The 17967-nt window shown below is 29.3% G+C and overlaps 4 protein-coding genes across 5 annotated transcripts; 2 read left to right on the top strand and 2 right to left on the bottom strand.

The window, feature by feature from the left end:
* Positions 1 to 644: 644 nt before the first annotated feature.
* On the top strand, positions 645 to 1855 carry LOC111679019 (NADH dehydrogenase [ubiquinone] 1 alpha subcomplex subunit 6). Its single transcript, XM_023440500.2, has 3 exons — positions 645 to 872; positions 969 to 1084; positions 1632 to 1855. The coding sequence occupies exons 1-3, from the start codon at positions 740 to 742 to the stop codon at positions 1758 to 1760; spliced, it is 378 nt and encodes a 125-aa protein (XP_023296268.2). The 5' UTR covers positions 645 to 739; the 3' UTR covers positions 1761 to 1855.
* A 15-nt stretch (positions 1856 to 1870) lies between these two features.
* Positions 1871 to 4471, bottom strand: LOC111679018 (zinc finger protein 624-like). 2 transcript variants are annotated; one of them, XM_023440499.2, is made up of 8 exons: positions 4089 to 4471; positions 3812 to 3938; positions 3622 to 3744; positions 3430 to 3555; positions 3331 to 3363; positions 3016 to 3267; positions 2457 to 2934; positions 1871 to 2125 (listed from the first exon to the last, which is right to left on the bottom strand). In XM_023440499.2, exons 1-8 carry the CDS (start codon positions 4410 to 4412, stop codon positions 1891 to 1893), a joined length of 1698 nt encoding a protein of 565 aa, XP_023296267.2. In that variant the 5' UTR covers positions 4413 to 4471; the 3' UTR covers positions 1871 to 1890. The 2 variants fall into 2 exon arrangements, with proteins under 2 accessions (XP_023296267.2, XP_023296266.2); XM_023440498.2 differs by having other exon boundaries at positions 4086 to 4466.
* A 2534-nt stretch (positions 4472 to 7005) lies between these two features.
* Positions 7006 to 14439, bottom strand: LOC111679020 (zinc finger protein 423). The gene is made up of 13 exons (XM_023440502.2): positions 13949 to 14439; positions 13777 to 13882; positions 13239 to 13712; positions 12956 to 13153; positions 12678 to 12815; positions 11539 to 12615; positions 11336 to 11464; positions 11215 to 11265; positions 11067 to 11153; positions 10979 to 10996; positions 8824 to 9069; positions 7603 to 8416; positions 7006 to 7536 (listed from the first exon to the last, which is right to left on the bottom strand). The coding sequence occupies exons 1-13, from the start codon at positions 14270 to 14272 to the stop codon at positions 7344 to 7346; spliced, it is 3855 nt and encodes a 1284-aa protein (XP_023296270.2). The 5' UTR covers positions 14273 to 14439; the 3' UTR covers positions 7006 to 7343.
* A 670-nt stretch (positions 14440 to 15109) lies between these two features.
* On the top strand, positions 15110 to 17933 carry LOC111679015 (zinc finger protein 585A). Its single transcript, XM_046955310.1, has 3 exons — positions 15110 to 15575; positions 15638 to 15697; positions 16556 to 17933. Exons 1-3 carry the CDS (start codon positions 15225 to 15227, stop codon positions 17612 to 17614), a joined length of 1470 nt encoding a protein of 489 aa, XP_046811266.1. The 5' UTR covers positions 15110 to 15224; the 3' UTR covers positions 17615 to 17933.
* The last annotated feature ends 34 nt before the right edge of the window (positions 17934 to 17967 follow it).

The raw sequence follows: 17967 nt of genomic DNA, 5'->3' as shown, positions 1-17967 counted from the left end.
AGATTATTTAAAAATTAAAAAAAATGTCAAACTTTTAATTTTCGAATGTGTATCTTTAAAACCTCATACGTATTCAGAAACTATATACAAACTATAAAAATACAACTTAAAATTTTGAAATGTATTTTCAAAAAATTTAATTGTTTTTATATAAAATTAAAGTTCTACAAAATTGTAATCTTCCTTTTAAGACAAACATTTCAATAATGAAAAGATTTTTTAAATATTTTAAAGTATTTCAGATTTTAAGATTTAAGAAAACAGAGTCCTTTTCATAAAGAAATTATAAAGTATTATAATCGATATCAAATATATAACTTCATCATGAAGTTCAATTTTCTTTTAACAGCATTGAAATATTTCGAAGGTAAACAATAATCTTTACAATAGTTTATTAAAAAAGTCTTAAAATTAATAATTTATATGACTTGTTTTCGATTTATTTCAAATTTATTTAATTTTCGCTAAAATTTGTCATATTTTAGCAAAATTTAGTCTTTTTTTATCGTTTTCAATAATTTCTCTTAAAAACAAACTACCATCTCCAAATACAGTGCTACCAACGTACAAAAAAACTCACAATATAAAAAACAGCTGATTGTCAAAAATAATATATACTACGTTTGACAGTTGGCCACAACTTTTTTGTTTTTGTATTTCTAAAAAATTAGTGCAGCTTTTTAGCTGAAACGAAATTTTTGTGCAAATTTTAAAGAAAAAAAAACCTCTTTAAATAAATATGGCCGCTAGCCGGGAAGCTGTTAAAAGGGCTGTACAACAAGTACGTCCTATTCTATCCGTTGATCGTGAAGAGGCTCGTAAACGTGCTTTAAATTTGTACAAAGCCTGGTATCGTCAGATTCCCTATATTGGTAAGTGTCTCTGTTGCCGCCATGTTATGTCATCAGGAAAAATGTAGTTTTATTATTAAAATCTTAAATATTTATAAACAAATTGTTAAATTGCAGTTATGGACTATGATATTCCCATGTCGATTGAACAATGTCGTGCCAAATTGAGGGAAGAATTTGTCAAACATCGTAATGTGACCGATGTTCGTGTTATTGATATGTTGGTCATTAAGGTAAGTTGGTGTTGATTTACTTTATTATTTGTAATTTTGTTTGTGTAAAAATCTGAATGACAAAGATAAGAAAGTTTTGGAAAGAGTAATTTTCACAAATATCCACTTCCAACTATCGAGGCTTACTATATATCTCGTTAAAATGGAATTTTACATATTGTTTCGGCTCTCTGTATTTTCGAATAGAGCTACGGAGTAAGTTAGCTGTCGCTGATGCCTACGTTCGGGAGCAATGATCCATTTGTTATGGAAACTTTAAATTGTAGTATTATGCACTGCTGCTGATCCTTTAACATTGTATAACCAAATATCGATTCATAAAATCTTCGATATTATCCTAGTACTCTGATCGTAAGTCGTTTTAAGAAACACTAATTATATTTTTGAAAAGGAATCAATAGACGTGGAGTCATACGTGAATCAAAACAGCCAAAAGAATCCTATAGCTATTTTACTTTCAATTTGTTTAAATTGTCCTATTTAAATATCTGTATTCCAAATCAATCAAAAACAAATTTTAATCGAAAATTTTTTTCCGTATTTTTAGGGTCAAATGGAACTCAAAGAATCTATTGAGATCTGGAAACAAAAGGGTCACATTATGCGCTACTGGAAGGAGTCACAAGATCCCAAACCTACAGATTTCCTTTCCAAATTTGTTCAAGGTATCAACTAAAGTCTTGTGAAACATAGTGTAATTTTCAATAAACAAATTAAAACAAAAACAAAATGCATGTGTTAAAGTGATATAACAAAAGAATAAAAATAAATGAAAAAAACACCACATTACAAACAACATATGTTATTTATTTAACATTATCATCCTCAAACAAATCATCCATAATATCTTGTAAAGTTAAACCAAATTCCTTTAGTTCAACTTCCAATTCTAAATCATTAATTTCCACAATATCCAAATTATTATTTTGTTTGGAAAAGGCATCAAAACGACTGGTGTAACCATGATATTGTTGAAACAATTTGGCCATTTCTTCATTGGTTATACTAAAAGAATGATGCGTTTCACAGTGCTGACTTAGGCTGCAAAAGGAATTAAAAAGAAAAAAAAATGATTATGTATAAGCTTATCAAGATAATGGTACCTATTCTACATTTCAATTCGAATCGAAATTTTCTTCGTTTGGCAACTTAGGTATTCTGCATTTCGATCCGACTCTCTTACAACAACAACTTACAAAAACGTTGATACGATCGTAATGCAGAATACACAAATTCGTTAAGTATTGAAACGAAATGGAATTGTTCTTCTTTTTCTTACGATTCAGTTTTTTGTTGGAATAACTTTTTTCGATCGTTGCTTAACTAAATGCGTAAACGTAATCGAAATGCAGAATAGGGTTAAATAACTTACTCTTTACGCAAAGCAAATTCTTTAGGACATTTTGGACATTTATAAGGTTTGCCCGTGTGTTTATATTGATGTACTCTTATGGCAAAATTGGAGCAAGATATAAAATCGCAAAAGTTACATTTGAAATAACGTTTATTAGACTGCGAATTTCTTATGTTAATACATTTCTGACCATGTATACGTTGCTTATGAACTTTCAGTTCAGCATTACTAATATAATTTTTAGAACATAAATCACATTGATGATAACGTTCATTGTGCCTTTTGCGGTGTACCGCTAAGTACTCAGAACAACTAAAGGTTTTACTACATATTTCACATTCATGTTTAATGGCCACTAAATGTTGAGCCTGCAAATGTTGTTCATATTTTAAGACTGAGGTAAATTTTCGTTTACAAAAATTACAATTAACAGCACGACGTGTTTCACAGATACGTTTATGTAAAAATAAGCTGGATTTTAAATCAAAAAATTTACCTTTTAAAGAAAAAAAAAAAAGACAAAGTCATAAAAGATGATTTTCTTTGTTCATTTATTCATTTAATAATAGTTACATACCACATTTTTCGCAAGCATATTTTCTATTGCCATATATGTTGTTTCTTTTATAAGTACAATTGTGATACATGGTATAATGTATTTTGGCCGATTTAAGATCATTAAATGAACGATAACAAGAGGGACAATTAAAGTAATGATTTATAAATAGATACTTGTCTTCATCTATTAAATGAGCCTCTAATAAATGAGCATCTATGTGAGTTTGGGTACGTCCTTTAAAGTTGCATTGTATGCAGATGTAAGTGATTTCTATAGAAAAGAAAGTTGAAAGTTTTTTTTTAACTCTTTTTTATAGATCTAAAAACAACTTACCAAATTGAGGATTTCTTTTAGTCACATTGGTGACTGTAATATAAAAATTGTTTTTTATTATAAATTGTTAGTTTAAAATATTTAGTTCTACTTATTTACCTTGTTTAGTTTGATATAAATTAAGTTGCACATTGTTGAGACCATGAACCTTTTGACAATGTTTGAAAAGACTTTCCGTATAGCAGGTGTAAAAACTGCACAATTTACATTTGAAAGGAGCAATATCTGAAACAAAATTCTTTTAAAACTCTTTTTTGAATTGCATATGGAGTAATAATTACATATACACACCTTTGTGTTGCTGTTTGTTGTGTTCATAAAATCCCTTTCGATCTACAAAATATTTATTACAAATAGTACATTTGAAATCGGTATTTTTTATTTGTTGTACAGTTTCTATAGATGTACCAGCATCTAAAAAAAATTTTATTTGTTTTTTTTTAAGAATTTTATACTATTTTCTCTTGCAGATTCGCAATACCTTTAGTTAAATCCTTTTTTAATATTTTATAGGAATTTGTTATTTTTGCGGGTTCAAATTGTTTTGCTAGTAAATCACTTTTCTTTATTTGCTGTTTAAATCGGGTTTCAAAACTTGTTAGAGAGTTCTAAATTAAACATATAGAAACATTAGTGGCATTTTTAAGACATTTTGAGAAATTCTAGAATCATTTTAAACACAGTTTTAATTAAAATTTCAACAATATTCTTAAAAATAATTGAATATTTATTAATTAACTTTTTGTAATTCTCACCACTGTTTCTTGTTTAGTGTGTTGTTGATTTTCTTTACTTGTTACATTGCCCAAAAACGTGACTCCCTCCTGCTCAACTTCTAAAGGAACACTACTACTTTTAGCAGCCTTAACCATATTAATAAAATGATAAGATACTTGCAATGCTTTACTGCATCTCAAGCAAATATATTCCGTTGATGCCTCATGTCCTAAGGCGTAAGATGTAAAAACTAAATTAAAATACTCTAGTAAAGTTTTGCCATCCATGTGTGAAGATTGAGAATTTAATGTTAATAAAACACCAGTTTTAGTTAAACAACAACGACAATAATAATTTGAAAACATTTTGAAAAAAAAAATTGTTTTTTTTTTTCTTAACTTTAATGCTAAGCTTTAAGCAATAAACTAAAGAGATTTGTAAAATTTAAATTAAAAGAAACCAAAACAATAAAATATAACGGGTTTTGTTTTGTTGTTTTGGATAAAGTAAGATAAGGAATTAATCAAAGGAGAATGTCTAAAATAAGTTTAAGTCGACATTGTTAAACACTCTCTTAAGGTCAATAGCCGATTTATAAGGAAATTTTAAAAAAAATTAAAAGAAAACATTTTTTAATGAAACTTTGTTCTAGTTTTCTATTTGAGATAAGAATAGTAAGTTAGAAAGAAGGATGTATATACATTAAATCTAAAGGCCTCTATCGGTTCTGTTAAGAGCTCTTGTGCCACTAATCCACCGAAGGTCTTCTGAGATAAGAATAACTTAATTGAAAAACAGTTGTATAGTAAATGGAATAAATTGTAAAGTTTTCTATACCCTTCACCTTCGTGAGAAGGGTATATATAAGTTTGTTGTTGTAACAGCTCGACTGTGGCCGATAGTTCTTTCTTGGGGAAAAAAACTTTCGGTTGATACAGCTGTCGCAGGGTTGACAATCTTTGGTCGAGTATGACTCGGGTGGTTCCGGAGCGAAGATCCAATTGTCGTGGAACGATAATAAGTAAGATATAAGTTTGTAAATAATTGTTCGACCCTATAAAGTATATATATTCTGGATCATTGTAGATAGCAGAGTCGATTAAGCCATATCCGTCTGTATGTTTGTTGAAATCAGTTTTTAGAGGTTCCACAGATATCAGCAAGATCCGAATCTTCAATAATTCTGTTAGACATGCTTTCGGGAAGAACGCTATTTCATAATCGGCAAAATCACGCCATAAATAACGGAGATATGAGCAAAAATTCGAGACAACCTATGAAAATTTCATCAAAAATTGAGATTTTTTATTCCTGCTCAAACAGAAATTGCAAAAAACAGAAACAAAATACACAATCATACGGTAAATTTTGTTATTGTACTCTTGTTTATAAAAACAAAGCAGAGCCAGAGCAGCAGAGCAAGAGTAGCAGAGCGAGAGCAGCAGAGCGAGAACAGCACTAGTGTGTTGTTATTGGCTAGAAACATGAAATTAAGTATGTGAAGCCTGGCTTAAATGAGAAGTCACAAAAGGGAATTTTTTGGTACTTTTTCGTTTTTCAAAAGGTACTTTTGAGTTGTAATTCAGATCTGAGTTGGGGAACAACTTTCGGCTTGTGCTTGTTGCTGGGCTTTCGACAGAATTATTTCTAACCCCGCACTGATTTAATGCACTACTTCGTATAACTGTTCTTAGTTATGCGTTGTCTTCATTAAACGCGTGCTTTCGTTTTACCACAGAGTGAGGTTATGTTTTTGACTGGTGGAGAACATAAAATACTCACGATATAACTTGGTAGAGACCATTTAAACTCAAATATATACTGGTGGAAAGCATTAAAACTCTAAAACTTATTTCTGGTGGAGACCAATAATACTTTTGATGAAATATGTCTGGATGCTCCAACTTCCTATATGAAGGTATAGGTCGTTTGGTGGGGTTTTATCTGGACAATAGTGATAACCTGGCAATATGAGTGCTTAAAAAAAGTTCTTTTTGAATTTTCTATAATATTAGACCAATAAATATGAAATTAATTATGTAGAGTCTGAAATAGGTGAGAATCTATAAAAGGAAACTTTTTGGTACTTTTTCGTTTTTCAAAAGGTACTTTTTGAGTTTTCTATAATAATTAACTTAGAAACATGAAATTAATTATGTAGAGTCCGAATTAGGTGAGAACACATCAAAGGGGATTTTTAAGTACTTTTTTGTTTTTCAAAGGGTACATTTTGAGTTTTCTATAATAATGAACATAGAAATATAAAATTAAGTATGTAGAGTCCGGATCAGACGAGAACACATCAAAAGGGATTTTTTGGTACTTTTTTTGTTTTTTTAAAAAGTACTTTTTGAATTTTCTATAATATTGAACCTAGAAATATGAAATTCAGTATGTAGAGTCTGAATTAAGTGAGAACCGGAAAAAGTGAACTTTTTGGTACTTATTCGCTTTTCAAAAGTACTCTTTTAAATTTTCCATAATATTGAAGGTTGAAACATTTTAATTTTATGTTGAGTCCGAAGTAAATTATGTTAAAGAAGACTTTTTGTTACTGACTATTTTTTTAACACAATGTGATAAAGGGTATATAAGATTCGGCACAGCCGAATATAAAACTTTTACTTGTTAGTATTTAATTTTTTTTTATTAAATTTATGTTTAGATTTAAAAACATAGTTTTAAATGCATATTTACAATAACAACTTAAATACATATTACATATTTTTTTGTTAAATTCTAAGAAATTTTATACAAAAATTTTAAATAAATTGAAGTTAATGAATAGGACTTTCAGATGTCATAACAAATTTTATAGAGCAACGGCGACATCGCCCCAAATGAAGCAGAAATAAAGACTTTTTCATACTTTAGGTTAAGATTTCTAAAAAATCGGATGCTGTAAAGAAATTTTTCTTTAGGATAGCTCAATCCAATCCACTAATAAAAACTACCAGGTTAGTTTTTAAACTTTTAAAATTTTATTATGAATAAGGCCGTTAAAAGTTAATCTACATTAAAAATCAATTTAATATTTTTAATATATTTTGATTTTCTGTCTTAAAGTGGTTACAAAATTTACATTATAAATTTTTATAAAAAAAAATTAACGTTAAATATTATGTATTTATTATGTTTTATTTATACATATATGTATGTATATACTTTTTTATATACATTTCTTTAAAATAACTTAAGAGATCAAGTATTCGAATTATTTTCATTTAAAATTAATATATAAACAATACACATACACGTTTATACAATTAAGATGATGTTTTTTTTTTATTTAATAACTACTTAAATGATGATTTAATAACGCCAGAAGCACCCATAGTTTCTAAATCACCACGCCGTAACATTTTGCCATTACCAATGGTCACCGTAAAATCATGAGGATTTGTATAACCCAAACTATTGCGAAATATTTCAGCCATTTCTTCTTCACTCAAATTAACATTGTGTGTTTTTAAACAATGCTCACGTAGACTGCAAAATATAAGAAACAAAATAAACTTTCATTCTTTTTTTTAATATTAAACAAAAAAAACTTACAGTAATCTCTTTTTAAATAAACGTTGACAAAATGGACACTTATAGGGTACTATGCCATTATGAGTCCATATATGAACTTTAAGTTGAGCTAAAGTAGTAAATTTACGACCACAATTCGGCATGGTACAGACATGTCGTTTACCAAAATGTACACTATCTTTGTGACGCTTTAGGTGATGAATATAACGAAATGATTTTGTACAGGCATCACATTTGTGTGGCCTCTCACCGCTGTGCACATGTTTGTGGGCCTCTAATTCTATTTTATTTATAAATGTTTTGGGACAATTGGTGCAAAGGAATTTTCTACCTATATGACGTTTTAAATGATGTTTCAATAAATACATGGTTTTATAATTACAATGACATATTTCACACTCGAATAGCATTCTGTCACCAGGACCAGTGAGACTTAATTTACGACAGTCTAAACGTTTGCTATGTTCATTAAATGTTTCAAGATTATAACAATTTGTAAAGCATATTTTACATTTATATAAAAGTTGATTAAACTTAGACTCCTCTTTCTCCTCTTCCTCCTGCTTAATGTCTAGGGTGCTTGGGGAGGCCGTGTAAAGGGAGCTTGCTGGCAAGTGCTGGTTAATGGGTGAGTTATCGATGCTGTTGTTAAAGGTTTCATTATAAGCCAGAGATGTTGTTGAGCTGTTGGTGTCTTGGTAGTTGGCCATAAAAATATTGGATGTTATGGCATTTTCAATTGACAATTTGTTGTCTGTAAAGGTGTACTGTTGCTGTTGTTGTTGTTGCTGCTGCTGTGGTTCAGTTTCTTGTTTAATGAAAACGTCACTGAATCCTGTTTGTTTGTTTCATTGTTAAAAACACAAGCAGAATGTTAATGGAATAGAAATAGAGAAAGAGAAACACATTCTCAAATCATTATTAACCAGTAATTAAAAATAAAAGAAATTCTCCTAAATTTATAAGTCTTGTTTTTTTTTAGGCTTGGTGTCGTTTGTTGTTTTTCTTTTTTAATTTATTATTTCCATAACAAATCATCATTAAGTGGTAGATTGTGTTTCTTGTATAATTATTTAAAATATAAAATTATTATATTGTTCCATTTCTCCAGTAACTAACTACTATTGATAGTTTTACTATTAATATTATTGTTATTATTATTGTTTATATTTGAAATTTCATTTGGAATGTTTGTTAGAAATTTAGTAGTAGAAGCACTAGTATTGACCTTGTATATCTTACCGCAACTTGCGTTTGTTTCTGTAGTTTCAGTAGTATTCATCATATTTGCCTGATTAGTTATGATGGCAGAAGTTGTGCTTGTTGCAGTTGCTGCTATTGCCATTGTTGAGATTGTATTGTCGTTATTTTCGAAACGTATTTGATTTTGATTAATGGGTATTGAACTGTGATTACGTTGTAAATGTCTTAAAATTTTTGCTTTACTTGCAAACGAACGTATACAACGTGGACATTCGTAGGGAAGTTCTAAGGGGGGGAAAAGAAAAAATAAATTTAATTTCAAAAGAACACAAGTATGAGTTCTATATTCGGCTGTGCCGAATTTTATATACCCTTCACCATGGTGTGTTAAAAAAAAGTCGGTATCAAAAACTCTTCTTTCAAATCACTTACTTCGGGCTGAAAATTATATAAAATTCAAAAAATACTTAAAAACCCAAAAATATACCAAACAGTTCACTTTTTCCGTTTCTCGTCTAATTCCGACTCTACATACTTAGTGTCATGTTTCTAGGTTCAATATTATAGGAAATTCAAAAAGTACCTTTTGCAGAACGAAAACGTACCAAAAAATTCCCATCAATTTGTTCTCGTCTAATCCGGTCACTTTTTCCGGTTCTCACCTAATTCCCACTCAACATACTTAATTTTTTGTTTCTGAGTACATTATTATAGAAAACTCAAAAAGTACCTTTCGAAAAACGAAAAAGTACCAAAAAGTTCCATTGAATCTACATACTTAATTTTATGTTCCTATGTTTAATATTATAGAATATTCAAAAAGTACCTTTTGAAAAATGAAGAAGTACCAAACAGTTCAGTTTTTCCGGTTCTCGTCTAATTCCGACTCTACATACTTAAATTCTTGTTTCTAGGTTCAATAATTTAGAACATTCAAAAAGTACCTTTTGGAAAACGAAAAAAGTACCAAAAAGTTCCATTTTATGTGTTCTCACCTAATTCTGAATCTACATACTTAATTTTATATACCTAGGTTCAATATTATATAATATTTAAAAAGTACCTTTTGAAAAATGAAAAAGTACCAAAAAGGTTACTTTTATGGGTTCTCACTTAATTCAGACTCCACATACTTAATTTCATATTATAGAATATTCAAAAAGTACCTTTTGAAAAATGAAAAAGTACCAAACAGTTCACTTTTTCCGTTTTTCGTCTAATTCCGACTCTACATACTTAATTTCATGTTTCTAGGTTCAATATTATAGAAAATTCAAAAAGTACCTTTTGAAAAACGAAAAAGTACCAAAAAGTTCCCTTTTATGGCTTCTAACTTAAACCAGGCTCCTCATACTTATTTTCATGTCTCTAGCCAATAACAACACACTAGTGTTGCTCTCGCTCTGCTAATATTGCTCTGCTGCTATTGCTCTGCTTCTCTCGCTCTGCCTTATTTTTATAAACAAGAGTACAATAACAAAATTTACTGTATGATTATGTATTTTGTTTTATTGCAATTTCTGTTTGAGCATGAATAAAAAATTTCAATTTTTGAAGAAATTTTCAAGGTTATCTCGAATTTTTGCTCATATCTCCGTTATTTATGGACCGATTTTGCTGATTTTAAAAAGTTATCTTTAGGGTTCTATAAATCGACTTTCGAATAATCGAACAATCGACTTTTTATCAAAATAAGTCGAAGTCGACTATCGTCTGAAAAAAGTCGACTTTGTTAATAAAAGTCGAAAAGTCAAAAATTTGGAAAAAATCGGAAAAAGTCGGAAAAAAGTCAAAAATATTCGAAAATTTTAAAAAGTGGAAAAAAGTCAAAAACTCTAAAATATTCGGAAAAACTCGAAAATAGTAAAAAAGTCGAAAAGCCTAAAAGTCAACTTTTAATTAAATGAAAAAAATCGAAAAAGTCGACTTTTCGTTTCAACTATAGAAACCTAGCTATCATCCCGAAAGCAAGACTAACAGAATTATTGAAGATTCGAATCTCGCCGATATTTTTTGGGTCCTCTAAAAACTGATTTCAACAAACATACAGACAAACGGACATGGCATAATCGACTCCACTATCTATAATGATCCAGAATATATATATACTTTATAGGGTCGGAAGGTATACAAACTTATATATGCCCTTCTCACGAAGGTGAAGGGTATAAGAACTATTTTAATTAACACTTACTTTTCATTATATATGAATCTGTAAAATGAAAATAGAAAAATATTATTTATATTTTCTAAATAAAAATTTTCGATTTAAAAATGCTTACCATCACTTATATTATGACTAGAATTTAAATGAAATTTGATTTCTGCTAATTCTGCTGATTCAAAGGGACATTTAGCACACATCAAAGCTAAAACAAAATGTAATTGTATTTTTTAAACTAAATTTAGGATTAGCAAACTATAACTTACAAGTAGATTCTTCTAGTTTTAAATGCTCCACTGGAGTTTTATCCTCACATACTAGAGAGAGAAAAACACATATTAACAAGTTTTTAAAGAAATATTAACTATTTAAGAAGAAAATACTAACCCTTATCACCTTTAGCTTGAATCATATCACGAGTAGGTACACTTTTATGTACCGCTTTATAGTGACGTATCAAACAACGTTTTGTATTGTAAAGATTTGTACACATTTCACAACGATAAGGAGCCAGCCCTTTAAATGATAATAAACAATTCATTAGATTTATACAAAAAAAAAAATCCTATTCCTAAAATAAAAACTCTTACCTCTATGCACAAACATATGATTTTCAAATTGATATTGACTTAAGAAAGACTTTTGACAGTGTGAACAATATGATTGAGAAGTATTAGATGGCATTGTACTTAGTCCACTGTTTAGGCTATTTTGTTCCTGTAACATATCATCAAAATCATCATCGGATGTTAGTAAAACATTACGAAATTCTGTATCATTATCATCGGAATCATTTTCGACATCAACATCATCATCAAAGTCACCAAACAAGGCATCATCATCACCATTAAAATCAAAATCCATATCATTTTCAATAGTTTGTTCTGTTTCCACTATTTGTGGTATGGCATCCGAAGGCAAGGTATAAGTTGAACTGGAGGAAGGTGTTAAAGGAGCTATAGCATTAAGTGTTGTATTATTAGGTGTTGAGACATTTAAGGCTGTTAATGAATCTAAGCTGGAGTAGGAGGGAGATTGGTTGGTTTCCATAACAGACGTTGTTACCGATGGCGTTTGTATGGCTTGTGTTTTGGGAGAGCTTTTTGTCTTGTTTTGATATAGATTTGCTGTTGTAGGCTTATTTTGCACTTTTATATATTGTTTTTCTTGCTTGAGAGCCGATTCTTCGGCATTATGCAACTTATAATGTTCGTATAGTTTATTACGCCAATAGAATACCTCATGACATTTGCGACAATTTAAGCCATTAGGATAATCGGGAGTTGTTTCTTCATTTATACGTATTTTAAAATTTTTAGATGTTGTTGCTGTGGTGGTGGCTTTGCTTACAATGGCAGCAGCTTTTGCCTTAGCCGTTAAAGGTGACAATTTGGAATTGAGTTTTTCCACTTTGGTCGGTTTTAAATGAATATCATTTGCTTCAATATTATGCTTAACTTTATAATGTGTTTTCATATCCGTCTTATTGTCCGCTTCATAAAAGCACAAATCACAGGCATAGAATTCATTTGGATTTTTCTGTTTGTTTTTAGGTTGCAATTGTTTATTGGTCGGTTGTAAATTATGTTTGCTTTTATAGTGTTGATGTAAATCGATTTTGAAAAATGTATAGAATTTACACTGATCGCAAAAGAAGTGGGGAATTTCTGGAGAAATAAAAAAAAGTATAAAATTTATATGGATTTTTTTTTTCTTCTTTCAAACTTACCATTGTGCGTTAACATGTGATTTTTTAATTGTTCTTGTGTTGTAAAGTCTTTGGTACAAATTTTACAAATAATCTTTTTAGGCTGCTCTATAATGGTGACTGGTATTATATCCTCTTCAAGAGGGGGAGGGATGGGTTCTAAAATTAAAAAAAAAATGTATTAAATAGAAATTATAAATTCGATATAAAAATTTCTCGATTTTATCTTTGCTGATAAAATTTGTCCTTTCCCACATGCTCGCTTTCAATTGAAATTTTTGATAAATTTTTCAACTTACCCGGTGCTTCTTCTAACACTTCACCTGGATCTTCTATAATCAAATCATCCACATCCATTTGGCCAATATCATTTTGAGGTTCCATTATAACTGAATTATCTATATTTTGCATTTGTATTATATTGTCTAAAACTAAACCATTATCCAAAGTTATATTTGATGCATTATTAGGTGTATTTATATATTCTATAACAACGCCTGCAAAAAAGAAACAAAAATAAGTGTTAAATAATGTAAATGTATGTGTGACGCCGACGACAACAACAATGAATCATCATCATACCTTTGTTCATAACTTTTTCTAAACTGCCATCAGGCATTACCATAAATTCATTGGCTATGCCCAGATCAGTAGTATTTGTAATATTGCTAAGCTGGTCACTCACTAAAGCATTAAAAGTATTAAAATTCTGTTGAGATGTTGTTAGAATTGTCGACATTTGTAATGATCCTGTGTCGCAGGTGGTATTTGTGTTAAAAGTTTCATAAGAAGTTTGTTGTTGTTGTTGTTCTGTATCTTCTGGTAATAATTGAAAATGTTCATTTTTCATGGCACCCATCATTTGTTCCTGATAACAATTAATGGCTGTTGAAGAGGCTATATGGGAGGAGGTGGAGGATGTGGCTGATGTCTTGGTTTTAGGTTTCAGTTGTTCCTTTGTTGCTTCTATACCATGAACTTGTATATAATGTTCGGCCAAGCCATTGCGATTATGACTTTCAAAGGAACACATTTGACAGTTGTAAACAATAATATCTATAAAAGCAAAAAATAAAGAATTTATTAATATATTTTTATTAATCATTGATTATCTACCCACCTAAATGTAATTTAACATGGTCTTTAAGGGATCTTTTAGTTTCCACTTTTACATTGCAAATTTTACAACGATAACGTTTAGGTTTTTTAACTTCTTCTGCCGCTAACTAAAATTGACAAAAAAATTTTTTCCAATTACAAAATATCGAAAATTTTTTTGTTAAACAACTCACCTCCATTTCAATTTGCTGTTTTTTACGTTTGATTTCCCTCAACTTCAATTTCAATAGCTCCTGGGCTTGACTGGCATTTTTCATGAACCAATAGGCAACTTGCAAGGCCGAAGCACATTCTAAACAAATTTTTTGCGGCATTTCTATGTCCAGCGTCTCCTCTAGTTGTATGCACATTTTTAAACATTCCAAATAAGAAATTTTTGCATTTTCCTCATGTATATTATCACTGATAAGCGCGCTTAAATTTAGCAATTCCACATTTCCTTGCAGACATGTCCGACACACCAAGGTGTAATCCTGTACGATTTTCTTGTCACCCATCTTAACATTGGGGTTTCTTTGCTTTTGCTAGACCGCAGAAATATTTGAAATCTATTTATATTTTATTAATTTTTTTAGTATTTTATATGTTTTTCACGATTTTTTTAAGGGAAATGTAAATTTTCTTTTTTTGTGAAGAAAGACGCACTCAAAGAAAATTCACACAAAATAATGACAAACGTCAGGATGAGAAAAATTTCAATAATTGATAAAAAAGAGAATTTCACATATATTTTAGAGTTGCCAGATGTTTGTGTAAAAAATTGCTATAATTCTCTAGATATGTTTTGTTTGATGTAAAAGCGTTTGCACAATTATATCGAAATATCTAATTATTTATAAATTTTTAAGCTGTAAATCAAATCCAAAATTTACTAAATTGTATGTTGCTTGCAGAAATCTGCATATAAATTTAAGACATGACAACAAAGTTTGCTAAAAATGGTTTATGATGATGTAGTTTTTTGCATTGAAAATATATTTTTTTAATTTTCGTACCAAAAACAAATATATATTAATACGATCACCGCATTATATTACTATGAATAAAATTAAAATAAATATATCAAAATGTCATAAAAAAGATTTACATATCATCTGGCAACATTTGTTTTGTTATCATTTCAAAGTGAGTTAAATTTCATATTGAAAGTGTTTTGTATTGGATTTCGAGACCCACCAGCTCACCCACCGTTAGTTATGGACCGATTTTGTTGATTTTAAATTAAATAAATACTTTAAAGGGTCGAGCAATTGTTTTATTAGAATTAGAAACGGATTGACAAAACTTCTGGTCGATTTAAAACCGCAGTCGAAATTTTTAGTGTCAACCACCGCCGGCGACGTTGATTTATGTCGGCGCAGGGCTCTGATTACATTTTGTTTGTAATTTTCTTTTATTTTGTAAACAAATGAAATATTCTTATTTAAAATCATAATTCTTAATGGAATTATGGATTCGCAAACATTATTGCCTGATAATTTAACAGAATGTGCTCGTGTATATATTTATTTCACTCAAGAAAATAGAAATTTCTTTATAATAAATTGTTTGTATTGTAACAAAGATTTTGCAGAGTGGTTACAATTTTACAAACATTTATTGGGACATTTTAAAGAAAACATAGAATTAGAACAATCTGAAATAAATGCATATAAAGAAATTATCCAATTGGAAAAGTGTAATAAAATTTTCGGGAAAAATTGTGATATTAAAAGTGAATATTTAGTTAAAGACGAAACGTTAGAAAATTTAAGTGAGGAGTGTGAAAACAAAGAAGAATTTCTAGAGGAGTATTTAATGGTACAAAAGATTAATACATTTCATTTATAGAATAATCTTTTAATTAGTTTTGTTTCTTTTAGGAATATTACGAAGAATGCAAAAAACCCTCTACAAATGGCAAAGATTTTATTATAGAAAAAGTAAGTTCTAAATTTATTTTTTCATCATTTACTCATTTACATACATTCCCATAAACTCAAATATCATCTAGATCAAAAGGATTACTAATATTTCATTATAATTTGAATAGATATGAATGGACAATGAAATAGGCATATATATTTTCTTTAAATCCTTGTCCATATCAAGTTTGTGTAATATTTTATAACTATTAATTTTTTAGAAGTGGGAAGAGTATATCAAATAGAAGCATTGGATAACAATTTCCCTTTCTCATTAGTCAATTAGTTCGATTAGTTGGTTTAAGGTATTGAGCCCTATTGGTTATTTAGGGAAAACAGTTATCATTGCGAAACTCAGAAAGTGAGACAAAATTGACCATAAAACTTGTTTAATATTTTATAACTAGTATTTAGAAGTGGGAAGAGTATTTCGAATAGTATCTTTGGATAACAATTTTCCTTTCAAAGAATGATCTCATTAAGCAATTAGTACGATTTGTTGGTTTAAGCTCTATTGGTTAATTAGGGAAAACAGTTATCATTGCGAAACTCAGAAAGTGAGACAAAATTGACCGTAAAACTGTCTACTCTTGCGCCTTTTGCTTTGAATATAGACCAAATATAATAGAGAGGTTTATAGTCTTGACAGAGGAGTAGTGTGTAGTTAAGTTTTAGGCAGGAGTTGTAGATAAAATTAAAAATAATAACATTTAGAGAAACTATTCCTAACAATCTACTAATCTTTTGCATGCTGAAACAAAGGTTTAAGGCAAAATAATTTAGTCTCATTCATGCACTAATTCTATCTTACACAAGCCCCATACAATGTAATTTTAACAAAAAATATGTTAAAAAATATAAACTCTACCATTTTAGTCGTCTTCTAAACCCGTCATCAATAGCTGCTTTTTTCGTTTACATACAACAGACACCAAATTGATGCTACAATTTATTGAACTATTGCGTCAACATCCCTGTCAATGGGATCATAAACATCATAATTTTAATCACAAAGACAAACGAATCGTTAGTACATTGAACTTGACTAAACAACTAAAAAAAGAACTAAATCTCAATATTAGCGCACAAGGCACTCGTAGCAGTGTTTTAGCGCTATTACGTTGGTTTGATCGAGAGTATTTGCGTTATTTAAATTGTCAACAGAATGGTTTCAAATTTGTTTGTGTGCATAGGGAATATTTTGAAAAGTTAAGGGAGTTTCTGCCCCATCAACATTTAAAACCTATGAAATGTGAGGAGTGCGATAAACGTTTTAAAACGGAACATTTACTAATGGCTCATAAGCACAAGCAGCACAATGGTCAGGTACCATTTCGTTGTCGCTATTGTGGTCATGGTTTTATACATCAGTCATCACATAAAATTCATGAGAATCGCCATATAAAGCTACACGTCTGGCCTTGTAGTAAGTGCTTGTATCAAGCAACCTCCAAATCGGATTATATTAAACATTTGGCAACACATTCCTCTAAACAACCTTTTAAATGCAACATTTGTGGTTTGGCCTATAAGACTAAAACGAATTTAAATGTTCATCTAAAGAGTCACAGTTTGCCAGCGTATGAATGTGAATTTTGTAAAAAGAAATTCTATGAAAAATATCGTTATAAAAGACATATATGGTTGCATGAGGAACAGGAAATGTCGGGCGGGAAATCGGTCGATAATTTTACTTGTGAAATATGCGGAAGACGTTTTACCAGTAATAAAACTTTAAGGAAACATCAATTGGTTCATATCCAGGAAAACTATAAAACTAATGAGAATATGACAACGAATGACGGTTTTAAATTAATAGATGTTATGCTGTACTATTGTGATTATTGTTCATTGGAATTTATACATAAAGAAGCCTACGAAACGCATATGAAGTTAAAACATAATATTCAAATAAAAAATGTGAAATATACATGAGGACGATCAGGGAAACAAATTGCTAAAACGATTTAACTCACCTAAGTTGAAAAGTATTAATAGTTTATGCTTTTTATCTTGTTTAAGATAAATAAAACAATTTTTATTTTATTATTTGTATTTGTATTAATATGTTTATTAAATGAGTTTATATAATTATTGCAAAAATAATGAATAATGAATAAATCTTAAACTAAATAATAAATCTTATAAAATACTTACCTTGCCATTTCATCAGCAAATCTTTTGTTTTATTTCAAAGTAGTTATTATTTACTTATTTATTATGTTAAATTATATATTAATTTTAAATTAATATTATTATGTATATTATGTATTATGGGTAATTATATA

The sequence above is a fragment of the Lucilia cuprina genome, chromosome 6 (assembly GCF_022045245.1).
Source record: "Lucilia cuprina isolate Lc7/37 chromosome 6, ASM2204524v1, whole genome shotgun sequence".
Taxonomy (NCBI): domain Eukaryota; kingdom Metazoa; phylum Arthropoda; class Insecta; order Diptera; family Calliphoridae; genus Lucilia; species Lucilia cuprina.
This window is presented reverse-complemented; position numbering and strand designations above follow the sequence as displayed.

Excerpts from the sequence above, each read along its gene's own strand:
- LOC111679019 (XM_023440500.2), top strand. The coding sequence starts at position 740 with ATGGCCGCTAGCCGGGAAGCTGTTAAAAGGGCTGTACAACAAGTACGT. Across the intron at positions 873-968 it reads TCGTCAGATTCCCTATATTG|TTATGGACTATGATATTCCC; the intron begins GTAAGTGTCTCT and ends GTTAAATTGCAG. Across the intron at positions 1,085-1,631 it reads TTGATATGTTGGTCATTAAG|GGTCAAATGGAACTCAAAGA; the intron begins GTAAGTTGGTGT and ends CCGTATTTTTAG.
- LOC111679018 (XM_023440498.2), bottom strand. The coding sequence starts at position 4,412 with ATGTTTTCAAATTATTATTGTCGTTGTTGTTTAACTAAAACTGGTGTT. Across the intron at positions 3,364-3,429 it reads TTTATATCAAACTAAACAAG|TCACCAATGTGACTAAAAGA; the intron begins GTAAATAAGTAG and ends TTTATATTACAG. Across the intron at positions 3,268-3,330 it reads TAAAAGAAATCCTCAATTTG|AAATCACTTACATCTGCATA; the intron begins GTAAGTTGTTTT and ends TCTTTTCTATAG.
- LOC111679020 (XM_023440502.2), bottom strand. The coding sequence starts at position 14,272 with ATGGGTGACAAGAAAATCGTACAGGATTACACCTTGGTGTGTCGGACA. Across the intron at positions 13,154-13,238 it reads AGAAAAAGTTATGAACAAAG|GCGTTGTTATAGAATATATA; the intron begins GTATGATGATGA and ends TCTTTTTTGCAG. Across the intron at positions 11,266-11,335 it reads TCAAGCTAAAGGTGATAAGG|TATGTGAGGATAAAACTCCA; the intron begins GTTAGTATTTTC and ends TTCTCTCTCTAG.
- LOC111679015 (XM_046955310.1), top strand. The coding sequence starts at position 15,225 with ATGGATTCGCAAACATTATTGCCTGATAATTTAACAGAATGTGCTCGT. Across the intron at positions 15,576-15,637 it reads TTCTAGAGGAGTATTTAATG|GAATATTACGAAGAATGCAA; the intron begins GTACAAAAGATT and ends TGTTTCTTTTAG. Across the intron at positions 15,698-16,555 it reads AAGATTTTATTATAGAAAAA|TCGTCTTCTAAACCCGTCAT; the intron begins GTAAGTTCTAAA and ends CTACCATTTTAG.